Source organism: Scheffersomyces xylosifermentans (genome assembly GCF_036884685.1).
Source record: "Scheffersomyces xylosifermentans strain CBS 12540 chromosome Unknown RJT20scaffold_3, whole genome shotgun sequence".
NCBI lineage: Eukaryota > Fungi > Ascomycota > Pichiomycetes > Serinales > Debaryomycetaceae > Scheffersomyces > Scheffersomyces xylosifermentans.
In genome coordinates this window covers 1085707-1099045 of record NW_027042941.1, presented here as the reverse complement: position 1 = coordinate 1099045, position 13339 = coordinate 1085707, and the positions used below count along the sequence as shown (strand labels likewise).

General features: G+C 39.5%; 4 protein-coding genes across 4 annotated transcripts; 3 read left to right on the top strand and 1 right to left on the bottom strand. All coding sequences in view use genetic code 12, as the record gives it.

Annotated features, from left to right (window-relative positions):
- Window positions 1-794: 794 nt before the first annotated feature.
- RJT20DRAFT_1578 (protein required for glucose repression and for glucose and cation transport) lies at window positions 795-4448 on the top strand (the record flags this gene model as incomplete). Its single annotated transcript, XM_064919157.1, has 2 exons — window positions 795-2954; window positions 4179-4448. 2 exons carry the CDS (start codon window positions 795-797, stop codon window positions 4446-4448), a joined length of 2430 nt encoding a protein of 809 aa, XP_064775069.1.
- Window positions 4449-4805: 357 nt separating this feature from the next.
- Window positions 4806-5761, top strand: RJT20DRAFT_36351 (ESCRT-II subunit protein). Its single transcript, XM_064919844.1, has one exon. The coding sequence runs from the start codon at window positions 4891-4893 to the stop codon at window positions 5473-5475; it is 585 nt and encodes a 194-aa protein (XP_064775068.1). The 5' UTR covers window positions 4806-4890; the 3' UTR covers window positions 5476-5761.
- A 1685-nt stretch (window positions 5762-7446) lies between these two features.
- Window positions 7447-9719, top strand: URA7 (CTP synthase). The gene has a single exon (XM_064919843.1). The coding sequence runs from the start codon at window positions 7723-7725 to the stop codon at window positions 9442-9444; it is 1722 nt and encodes a 573-aa protein (XP_064775067.1). The 5' UTR covers window positions 7447-7722; the 3' UTR covers window positions 9445-9719.
- A 1954-nt stretch (window positions 9720-11673) lies between these two features.
- RJT20DRAFT_127107 (uncharacterized protein) lies at window positions 11674-13189 on the bottom strand. Its single transcript, XM_064916919.1, has one exon. The coding sequence runs from the start codon at window positions 12994-12996 to the stop codon at window positions 12070-12072; it is 927 nt and encodes a 308-aa protein (XP_064775066.1). The 5' UTR covers window positions 12997-13189; the 3' UTR covers window positions 11674-12069.
- Window positions 13190-13339: the final 150 nt, after the last annotated feature.

The following is a 13339-nucleotide window of genomic DNA, read 5'->3' as shown; positions in this document are numbered from 1 at the left end:
TTGATGGCGTGAAATGTTAAAAACAGTATAGCGGTTGATGATCAGGCAACACAGTGATTGTGGAGTAAAACATTCGGTAGCCACGCTCAGTCAGGTACCACATCTTAGAAGGTGGGACCAGTATAGTTTAAAATTTGATTCAGCCAACGAGCGCAGCGCGTGCTAGAGTTAAACAGGATTCAGTGACGTTGTTGTCCGGATCGTCTTGTACCACTTTGTGGAGGAGGAGCGCTTAAGTGTCGATACACAAAGCGCTATACTCTCGAACTAGAAGCGCCACGGAGTGAATTCGAAAGGACAGGAAAGCGATCACAGGTGCTTGTTTTCTAACGCAGAAGAAGATCCAGGGTTAACCGAACGAGAGCAGGCTTCTATCGTTAATCGTCGACAGTTGAAGTGTGTGTTGCATTGTATTGTATTGTATTGTATTGAAATCCCCGTTTAGACGAATATTCATATTGACTACGTTAATAAGCAGAGCAATTTTGAGAAATACCGCCTTTTCGTTTTATAATAGTGTCTTTCATTTGGTTGATACTGCTGAATAATACTTGTTTCAACAGTTTTCTTATCTCAAGGCGCAGACAGCATATATAAATTACGGAAGAAGTAAGACCAACACAGAACCGATAATTTCTACATCTTTCTTCACGTCTTAATAAGTATTCAAACTTGTTCACATCCATTAGTTATACATCCGTGCCTTTCCCGAAGTTCTCCTAACCACCACTTAATTTACAAATCCCTTCCACACACATATTCCATTAATAACCCCAGCCTTTCTACATATCATCATGAGTTCGCCCAACTCCCTTGAAGACGACTCTAACGGCTCTACAGCCAACTCAATTCGTGCCCCAACTACCATCCAAAAGATCACACGCGATAATACTAACAGTAATGCCAAGTCCATTCACAATCACAGCAATAACTCTTCAGATGCGTTGAATCATCCCCACCATCGTCATCGTGATTCAGAATTCCTTATGGACATTGAGTATAACGACTTCCGTGAATTGAGTAAATCTATAATAACAAACAGACGACTTCTGGAAGCAGCCAATAACCACCCATTTAGTGATATTCCAGTGGATAAGTCCTCCCTCTTGCGTTTGCCGACAGAAGTCTTACTACAAGTCTTCCACCATTTAGATCGCAAAGACTTATTCTTTCTACTCACAGTGTGTAAAGAGTTTGCAGACCTCATCGTTGAAATACTATGGTTCCGACCAAACATGCAGAATGATTCTCTGTTCAAAAAAATCAAGGAAATCATGCTGTTACCCAAGAATAAAACCTATTGGGACTATCGCCAGTTCATTAAAAGACTCAACCTCCTGTTCATGACCAAGCTCGTTGATGACGGCTTGCTTTCGTTATTCGTGGGATGTCCTAAGTTGGAGAGACTCACGCTAGTAAATTGTACGAAGCTCACGAGGGAACCTATAACACAAGTCCTTCAAAATTGTGAGAAGCTCCAATCCATTGATTTGACAGGAGTTACAGATATACATGATGACATTATTTTGGCGTTGGCACAGAACTGTGTCCGCTTGCAGGGTTTATATGCTCCTGGGTGTGGAAATGTGCTGGAGAGCGCCATACTTCATTTATTACAACTGTGTCCAATGTTGAAAAGAGTTAAATTTAACAACAGCAACAACATCACTGATGAAAGCATTAGAACCATGTACGAGAACTGCAAGTCTCTTGTAGAGATAGACTTGCACAACTGCCCAAATGTCACTGACATGTACCTTAAGAAGATCTTTTTGGATTTATCCCAACTCAGGGAGTTCAGAATAAGCAATGCAGCAGGTATTACGGATAAGCTATTCGAGCTTCTTCCAGACGGATTCTACTTGGAGAAGCTCCGTATCATAGATATAACTGGTTGCAATGCGATAACGGATAAACTCGTAGAGAAACTAGTGTTGTGTGCACCTAGACTCAGAAATGTGGTCTTATCGAAGTGTATGCAAATAACAGACGCATCATTGAGAGCACTTAGTCTATTGGGACGAAGCTTGCACTACATCCATTTAGGCCATTGTGGGCTTATAACAGACTTCGGAGTTGCATCCTTAGTCAGAGCATGTCACAGAATACAGTACATTGATTTGGCTTGCTGTTCTCAATTAACAGACTGGACGCTAGTAGAACTAGCAAACTTGCCAAAGCTCAGAAGAATAGGTTTAGTTAAGTGTAATCTCATTACAGACAGTGGAATCCTTGAACTCGTGAGACGTCGTGGTGAACAAGACTGCTTGGAAAGGGTGCATTTATCGTATTGTACGAATCTCACTATCGGCCCAATCTATCTCCTTTTGAAGAGTTGTCCAAAGCTCACACATCTCTCCTTGACCGGGATTTCATCATTCCTTAGGCGCGAAATCACACAGTATTGCCGTGATCCACCACCAGACTTTAACGAGGTTCAGAAAGCTCAGTTCTGTGTGTTTTCCGGACATGGAGTAAACCAGTTAAGGAACTATCTCAATCAAGTAATGGAGGAAAGAGCATACCAGATTGACCAGGGCGAGATACAGGCTCTCTTCCTCGAAAGACGTAGAAGACTTTTCAATGCAGACATCGACATGGACGAAGAAGAGATGAATATATGGGTCAGGCGTGGTTTGGGCTTACTTCCACAAAACAATGCAGAGGCCCCCAATCCTGAAATGGCCGATATAAATAGAGAAATCTTTAGAGAGCTCAATGACGGCAATATGACTCCAGAAGAAATGCGTGAATACTTCATGGGACTTATCAGAAACAGGCATCAACGTCGTATTCTCGAGCGTCAACAACAACAGCAACAGCAAGCGCAGCCGATACCTATTCGACCCGCAAACCCTCAAAATGCACCCCAAATTGCACAGCCAGCCGTTTTCCCAAATGGGGACCAAAACATCCCCGTTCTCAATGAAGACGAAGACATCGATATGGATCAGGTCGATTTATTTCCTCGTAATCCACCGGCTTGATTTTATCTTCCCTAATTTCATAGGCATTGCCTAAAATTTTCCTTTCTATTAGTTCTATAGATATATATATGAATTAATAAGCAGCAAAGTACCTGTTTCTTATTTGTAGCTTATGGAAAGAGCAAAATTTATCCAATATCCAATTCATTAATCTTCTTACATAACAGAATAATGAACCTAGCCTGAGACTTCTCCCATTATGGTACATTAATATAAAGCTAATAGGTATAAACATGGATCTCGTTTTCACAGCCATTTTTATGCACTTACCCCACGAATGATTGCAAAATGTTCACCAAGTACTATTTCCGTCTTTATATTAGGGCTTATACCCTATTGATCCTATAATATCACGTGATTAATTCATTCCTTCGTACAGCATCTACTTTTTTTCATGCATGTCTCATTCTCGAAAATTTTTCTCTACTACTCTCACTCTTAACTGTGGACTATACTCACTGCTCTATACATAAGAGTAGAATCTTCCTGCACACACTTCACTCTCATAGTTAGCCATTTCTCACTATCATAGTTTTCCTCATCCTCCTCACAGCAAGCAGTGAGTGAAAAAAGGAAAATTTATCAGTAGACGTTTTTCTTCAATAGAGGTTTCCTTACCATAGAACAATTATAGCAAAATGTATGTTGCAACGATAGTGGAAGAGGATCTGGATGTGTAGTATTACAATGAGAGAGAACGAACGAGAGTTGGAAAGAAGGTTATGAAGAAAAGTTAAGCACTGTGTCGTGCTAGTCGACAACACTGAAAAATTTTTGAACAAACGTAGAATTTAAGTGGATATAGAAGTGTCAAGGAATCAAACTGAAAAAATGATCGAATTAATGAATTAGTTATGATGTTGAACTACCTAGAGAATCAGTAGAGTTGATGCCATAAAACTACTTGTGTCGGCAAGTAGAGTTCCCACTAGTTTTGAAAGATTGAATAGCCTTGTTGAAAATTTACCCAATCATAATGATTAATATTTCCCAGGGACGACACTCCCAGTCATATTTTAGAAGAATCAAGTCGTAATAAGAAGAGTTTCCAAATTCATGTAATGCTGTCAAAAACGTTCAAATCTTATATAAATACTTCATCATCTTGATATATAGCCAATAAGGTGTTTTCTACATGAAATACCTTGAGAGATAATCTCGAATAATTACTAACATATTAATAGGACTAAGAGAACTAAGAAGGTTGGTATTACCGGTAAATTTGGTGTCAGATACGGTTCTTCTTTGAGAAGACAAACCAAGAAGTTGGAAGTCCAACAACACGCTAAATACGATTGTTCTTTCTGCGGTAAGAGAACCGTTCAAAGAGGTGCCGCTGGTATCTGGAACTGTAAGTCTTGTCGTAAGACCGTCGCTGGTGGTGCTTACACTGTTTCCACTGCTGCTGCTGCCACTGTCAGATCGACCATCCGTCGTTTGAGAGACATGGCTGAGGCTTAAATTGATTTTTGTAACGTTGTCACATTACTTGTTTATAAAAATTAATCCACAAAATAAACGTATTTAAAATATCGGATGAACAAGTGTAAAACGTTGTCGTAATGATAACAAGGACAACTTAATAGCATTTGGATAGCATAGATATAATAGCACAGTGATAAAATACATGTTATTTCGTTTTTACTATTTGAATATGTCTGATAAGTAGAGGTTGAAATCAATCTGTACATCTGAACTAATCAGTGGGTTAATTCAAACTCTAGAGAATATCAATCAGAGAGGTTATACCCACAGTATCGTAGTTATTATATCACGTGACTCAAATATCAGATTTAATCCGTTCTTCTCAACACACATAGTTAATGATAGTGAACGTAGTAGTTACAATCAAGTTCTTGCCACATTTAATTCTTGATAGAAACATTATTATAATAGCATTGCAATGACGACGGAGTTCACATTTCCAAAGATCCATTCGTTTCCTCCATTGTATACTAAACAGCCAAATGCGACAATTCTATCGAATCAGCTAGACTCATGGAGTCAAATCGTATTACAGTACTGTGAATACTACAAGATAACATCTATGACATTGCATGGCACGCCAAAGGTATCACAATTGGATGTCAATCTAGAGTCATTACCTTCTTTGTTTCAAAACAAAACAATAAATAGAACAGTAAATAGTGATTTGCAAACTTCAATCTTCAACCACCTCATACATAAACTTAACAAAGCAGAGTACATAAACCCCAAGAAACCAGATCTTGGGATATATATCTACTGGAGGACAATTGTGGAGTGGGCTCAGTTATTATACGATTTTGTAGACAAGTCAGGTCAATTGGGGACGGTTTTAACCCTTTACGAATTGACTAAGTCTGAGGATAGCGGAGTGCCAGAGTCCTTGAGAAACCTAGATGAGGCATTGTTGATCAAAGTCTTGAAGGAAGTGCTAATCAAGCAAGGAAAAGCACAGTTGTTAATGACAGAAGAAGGCGAGATCGGAGGAGTTAAGATAGTATAATTCCACTAAGGTGTAACTATATATTTAATGACACATTATTGCATTGGATTTCGGTTGGATAGCTGAAACTTTTGATTATAAGAATTTTGAATTTCAATACTGTCAGATTGTAGGAAAGAACCCTGCCCAATGCTCTGTCTTGCAATCATTTAGATTTGGAAACAGAGTACTTCTTCCGTCGCTGTTAGAGGAGGGCAAATAAGAACAAAAGTCCACGAGACTCGCTCAACATGGTACCACTATGAATGTGTTTGATCCAATTCATAAGAGGCGTATAGTTCAGCGTACATGGGAAATTGTAGAATAAAATTTTCATTTTAGTAAAGAAATCTTTTAATTATAATACAACAGTTACTTGTTATTGGTGGAACTGCTAATACTTTTACAACTTTACCTTTTAATTAGCATTCTACGCCAATTTTGGTATATTTTGCAAAAACCCTTTTTTGTCGCTAGAAGACAATTAACAATTCAAGTTAAGGAGACTACAGTTCTAGCATTTTCTAGCTTGTTACTTCGGTGCTTATTTAGCAACTATTCCCTCCGTTGTTGCTGGAAAGGTATTCGAACTATGGTACTTGAAGTTCAATGTTCAACTATGTCATTCAATCAAGAATTGTCGGGCCTTCGACATTATGAAAATATTCCCATTTCCTCTTCAATAACTTCTAGATTGCCTATTATAAGGTGTTTTGGGAGATATTACTTTTGCAACAAAATTCCTCCTCCTCCCATGAACTGTTAGGAAATGGCTGTGAAAACCGCTTGCTCCCTATCAAATCTCATCACGTGACAGAATCGTATCGTAGAAGACACTTAAACCTTCCCATGCGAAGAATCTCCTCACCACAAGATTTCCAGATCGTTGCCGTTTGTAGCAAGATTTCCAGAATGTAGTGAGAGAAAGTGTAGTCTCTTTCGTATAATAGGGACAAATCTGTTTTCATCTCTTTTCATCTCTTATGTTCATAGCACACCAATATATACCAATAGTAATACGCTCCATTTCGTCAATGTTTTATTATTGCAACAAATATTTTCTCTGGGTTGTTCCGTTATGTGCCATTCCAAGCATTGAGCATGAAAATATTTCCGTAATTCTTGTTATACGATGTTGCAACAATTTTCCATTGATACCGTGATTTCTCGTATAAACTGCCGTTCAAGTGGCTCCCAAGCCTCCTTGTATACCCGGTAGAATATCCGTGTTTAATGTACGATCTAGCATGGACATTGCAAAATAGTGCTATAGGTAAGCAGGTACACCGGTAAACATATCTTTCGATACACTTACATATATACAGCATAGATATTTCTATACTTTCTCCTATAGTATTCCCTATATACACTCCTATGCCATATGGAACTCTTACCAGATACATCATTTCTATACATTCTCTCATGGTAACCACCAAATAGAGACCGTTCCTCAGCGTAAAGGAACATCACACACAGTAAGTAGTACTACTAATTCAATGTACTACAGATAGTATATAAATATATAACATAAAGCATATAAACATATAGCATAAAGCATATACATAAAGCATATAACATATAACATACTACATATAAGCATAAAGCATATAAACATATAGCATATAAACATATAGCATATAAACATATAACATATAAACATATAGCATATAACATACTACATAAACACATAGCATATAACATACTACATACAAACATATAAACATATCAACCATATAAACACATATAAAATACATATAACACAACAACCATAGAAACTTCCACACACACATCACTCATCATACACATCACTTACACACCTCTCTACCATCTCAATCTCCCCCTTCCTACCCCTTTCGGAAGTCTACACCTCTTCCAACGCGCGACGTCTTCTCTCACTCTTCTCTTTCTCATACTTTTTTTTTTCTGGCTCTTCTCTCTTCTCTCTTCTCAGACTCTCAATTCTCAGTTTGCTCGGTTCATCGCCTCTATAAAAAATCTGGTGGTTGTAAAATTTTAAGATGAGCGTCTCTTGGTTCTTCTTTCTTCCCGCTTAAATATAACATTTAAGAGGGCATATCTCTACCACTCTCGTGTTTGCATCTTCCCCTTGAGCTCCCTAGTCCGCCTGGCCGCTCGTATTCAAGAAATCCCCGTATTCTGCTACCATCCATCGTTTCGGACATTCACGTGTCGCTCGTTGTTGTTTGGTGCCTATTCACATAAAAAGCCCTGTATTGTCTCTTTTGAGCTCCCTAACTCGCAGTTATCATGAAGTACGTTGTTGTTTCCGGTGGTGTCATCTCCGGTATCGGTAAGGGTGTTTTGGCATCCTCCACCGGTCTCTTGTTCAAGACCTTGGGGTTGAGAGTCACCTCGATCAAGATCGATCCATACATGAACATTGACGCTGGTACCATGTCTCCTTTGGAGCACGGTGAGTGTTTCGTGTTGAACGACGGTGGTGAGGTCGACTTGGATTTGGGTAATTACGAGAGATACTTGAACATCACCTTAACAAGAAACCACAACATCACCACTGGTAAAATCTACTCCCATGTCATCGAGAGAGAAAGAAAGGGTGATTACTTGGGTAAAACCGTCCAGGTTGTTCCCCACATCACCACGGCCATTCAAGAGTGGATCGAGCGTGTCGCAAAGATCCCTGTCGATGACACTGGTTTAGAGCCAGAGATCTGTATTATCGAATTAGGTGGTACAGTCGGTGACATTGAATCTGCTCCTTTCGTTGAGGCCTTGAGACAGTTTCAATTCCGTGTCGGAACCGACAACTTTGCCTTGATCCACGTCTCCTTGGTTCCTGTGATCCATGGTGAACAGAAGACCAAGCCAACTCAAGCTGCTATCAAGGACTTGAGATCCTTAGGTTTGACTCCAGATATGATCGCTTGTAGATGTCAGGAAGAATTGGAGGTCGCTACTATCGAAAAGATCGGTATGTTCTGTCATGTTGGCCCAGAACAGGTCATTGCCGTTCACGACGTCAACTCAACCTACCACGTTCCTTTGTTATTGAAAGAACAAAGAATGATGAAGTACTTGACCAAGAAATTGGCCATTCACGACATTCCACAGGCTGCTTTAGACAAGGGTGAGAAATTATTGACCAAGTGGAGAAACTTGACCAGCAGTGCTGACAAGTCCTTCGAAACTGTCACCATTGCCTTGGTTGGTAAGTATACCCATTTGAAGGACTCCTACTTATCTGTCATCAAGTCTTTAGAGCACTCTTCAATGAGATGTCACAGAAGATTGAAGATAGAGTGGGTTGAGTCTACTGATTTGGAAGAAGACACCAAGAAGACCAACTTGTCTGTTTTCCACAAGGCATGGCACCATGTTTGCCAGGCTGATGGTATCTTGGTTCCTGGTGGATTTGGTTCTCGTGGTATCGAAGGTATGATTGCTGCTGCTAAGTACGCAAGAGAGAACGACATCCCATACTTGGGTGTTTGTTTGGGGTTACAGATCGCCGTTATAGAGATCGTAAGAAACGTTATTGGAATCCAGGGATCCACATCTATGGAATTTGACCCAGAAGCCTCCGAGGATACTGCTGCCGTTGTCTACATGCCAGATGTGGATCAGGTCAAGTTGGGAGGTACCATGAGATTGGGTATCCACTCTACTAAGTTTGTTGAGAACTCCGAGTGGTCTAAGTTGAGACAATTATACGGTGGCTCCGACTCTGTGTACGAAAGACACAGACACAGATATGAGGTTAACCCTAAATTAATTGACCAGATCGAGGCCAAGGGCTTAAAGTTTATTGGTAAGGATGAGACTGAAAAGAGAATGGAAATCATCGAGTTGAAGGACCACAAATTCTTCTGTGGTACTCAATATCACCCAGAGTACTTGTCTAAGGTATTGGACCCATCCAGACCATTCTTAGGTTTGGTTGCTGCATCTGCCGGTATCTTGGACGATATCTTGGAGAGTGACGATTTGAACTACAAAGGAGAATTCTAAGTGCATGCATTTCCTCAAGCCCCATTAACTGAAGTATAAGTTTGAATTGTTGATACACAAAGTGTTTGTTTGTTTGTTTTTATCTCTTTGAGTTGTTACTACAATGTTTCCATTCCATTCCATCCACGCTAAGCTCACCCTACAAAGTATGAACTGATTCTCTATTGATTCGCCCATTCTATGTTAGTATATTTAGTATTTTGTGGAATATTTCTTGCATAATAATCTTGTATATATAGATTAGTATTAATACATTAATAGTCATTAGATAGGGGGAGGACCCCCACACACTTTTTCTGTAGAATTGTGGATATCCGTTGATACCTTATATTTCGACGGATTCGTAGCTGCAAGAACTTTTTCTTATCAACAAATACTTGGAAGCACACGGAACGGCTCTTTTCCTTGTAACAATAAAGGAAATGCTGGACAACAGCCGTGGCAACCCGCGGAATGTTATCAAAAAATCAGACTATGCATATCCGTCAGATCAATTAGTGTTGACATGGTGTGACCAACGCCATCCGTCTCCGGTGCCGACTTCCCCTCCACTAGACCACATGTCCTCTCCAATATTGGTGTTGCCTAGGGATAATGAAATAGTGTGGCCCAAGAGATTGGGAATACAATGGGTCATCATTTGGGCCATAGTGTTGGTTAGGTCGTAATTAAGCTGCAAATTGCAAAATAAATCCGAACGATCTCCTTTCTCGCCTGGAATACACGATCTACGATCACCCTACACACTGATAAGAGCCAGATACCCACAGTTTTCCCAGATCCACCGTTCCATCGACCGCTATCTATCATTGCAAAAAGTGTAGGTTAAGTCGTAAATAAGCTGCAAGTTGCAAATTTGGAACCTTAATCTTAAAATGCATCCACACGCAGCGAATCTCACGCACAAATCACCAGTTTGGGAAATTGTCGGTTCCAAACCTTGCACCTGGAACAAAGACCAGGACTACGTTGCTATTGGCTGGGCGAGGTGAAGTGCCATGGCATTGCGTCATATCAGGTTAAAGTTGTATTAGTAAGAGGAACGGCACCAGGAATTGCTATGTCGTCATTGCAACTAGCCAGAGTCACGGAAAAGGGTCGATGTTGTGAGCGTTACCTCCAAGAAAAAACAACGTCTTACTAGAGTATGATGCGACTGATTAATGTCCGACTAGCGGCCCTTTTGCCATTTGGCGGGGGGAATGACTCGTTGAGGCAGAAACCGCTCACACCTGCACACAGCGAAATGTCCGCAGGCAGCGGTCGTGGTATAAAAGGACAAGCAGTGCCGTGATTTCATCGATTCATTTGGACATCTTTCAATATCACATCAAGAACAACTTTCTATTCTTACCTGATAACTTATAAATTTAATTACAATGTCTGCTTACACTTTACAAATCGTCGACCACAGTGATGTCAAGGGCTGCGACTGCGGAGCTGACTGCAAATGCTCTTCTGCCTCCACCTGTACCTGTGGTACTAAGAAGTAAATCGGTTACTTTGGTGATGCTGGAGAGTCCAATTATGTGAAATTGGTTGAATGAATTGGTTGCATAATTCGATTTTCCCACAACAAGATCCCTTGTTATCCATCTAACTGCTATCTATTTAACGACTCATGTTACTGGATTATGTTTATTTATGTTTATTTAATGTTTCTGCCTGCAAGAAGGCATTATGAATATAAGAAAAAATAGCAAAATGTGAAATGTAATTTAATATAAATGCTGTAGAGAGAGAACCCAATTTCTTCAACTTGAACTCTCTTAATAGAAAGCACCATATTTACGTGGATATTTACAAATGATAGGCACACATAAAAGTCACTCACTACTTGCTCCACATTATTTTTCTAAAACATGGGCTGAAAGAAATTTCAGTGTCTGCAGTCTACTGATCCAGTAGATAGGCTTATCTGTGATCAATGTGTGTTAATCTGGCGACTATAAAAGGTGGAAGGTTCCCTGATTGCCTGCTTGGAATGATGCAGACGAGCAAGAGTCTAATAATTTTGTCTGTATATTATAAGAGCATATTTTATTATAAAGTTCACGGAGAAATACCATAGCATTTATACCATAGCATATTGTCTGCATTTTTATAGGAATGAACCAGTCAATTCGTAAATATGTCGATTGGAGTGAGCCAATGGGTTGTGCTTGTACGGAATGCAAGTGTTCAACCACATCATCGTGTTCTCCTAATTGTGATTGTGCTACAAAGGGCTATTGTAGCACAGGTGCAAAAAAGTAACAGTAATGTCAATTCGTCATTTCTCGGTAAACGATAGTTCGGAGATTACTACAGATAAGTTGAAGGTAATCGCATGTAACTAAATATGCTAGAGGTCCATATAAGAATAAACTATTAGCATTCATATATTCAAAAGAAACGGTAGTCTTCGTTCATGATTCCATACCATTAACTAGTAATCCATAAGAAAGGATGTGATCTTGTTCACTCCAATTGCAAGTTTTGACGTCTCAGAGAGGATCCGATTGAATATACAAGTTCTATAAAGAGATTGTCACGATGATACTCCATCACAGAGACGAATGCATCTGAGATGTTTGTAGATCCTCTCCAGTCGTAAAATGAGAATTAAAGGCCACTAAACAACTTCTATTTTAACTGCAACTGTGCCAATACGTTCGCCCTTTCATCCTCTGGAATGAGCTCACTTATCTTGATTTCACTGAGCTTTCTTAACCTCTCGTTGGTCACCAAATAATCCTTGATCTCCTTCACTGAATCAAGCTTGCTCAATTTCTCGTTGAATTTGTGGGTGGAGATGATATATATTAACAACCAGCTCTTTGCATAAACATCACAGATCTCGATACATCTCAATGCATTATCTCTGGCATTTATCAATAACTCAGATAACTCCACCAACTTATCCTTTCTTTCAGTCTTTAAGTTCTTTTCCTCTTGTAGGAAATTGTAGTAGTAATTCAATGCTACTTTGTAGAACACAGGATATGCGTATGGATCCTGCAATAAAATTTCCTTAAAACTGAAGATTGCTTTGTCATAGTGGCCGATCTTGGAGTATTCATCTCCCAACTCAGCCCATGTGACCAAGTCTGACGGCTGCAAGTCTAAGTAAAATATCAAGTTATAGATGTAATCTTCATTGTCTTTTTCATCGTCGTTGTTTCTGCTAAAAGTTGTCAACCTTCTGGACAAGAGCATTTCATCTGGATTCTTCTCCAAGAGCTTTGTGGCCTGATCACGTTCGCCCGTAGCTTCCAAGAAGAGTGATTGCAAGAGCTTTATTCTTTGGGACTTCTTGTTGGAGCCGAACTGGTCTAGTAAGCGGTCAAGAACCGACTTTGCCTTTATGTCATTTTTGGAGATCAATGCAAGGTAAAATTCCAATTCGTACAAGTTGAACAACTCAATTGAGTCGAGGGAGTCTGTGCTGACGAGAAGGAAGTGTTCGAGCTCGTCGTTGTATTCCTTGACTTGCTCTGGCGAGAAGTTGGCGAAGGCGCCACTGGAAGCCACCAAGAGAAGCTTATTTTTGAGGAGTGTTATATCGGACATAAGTTGTATTATGGATTGGTGGATGAGGATTAAGTGAGGGAATTAAATATAAATATTTAATATATCATATATCATATATAATATATAATATCTTATGTATATATGATTATATACCAATCCAGTTGATGTACGTAAGAATCCACAAAACGTAAAAAGGCAATATTAATACTATTAATATATTCAATAAATGAAATATCTGTACAAAGAATCAAACCTCACTAAATAATATTCTTCCACCAGACAACCAAATTTCCTGTGGTCTCCCTCACTCTCATTCTCACTCTCACTCCCACGCTCACACTCATTCTCACCATGAACTCTCAGTAGAACATGCACACAGTAG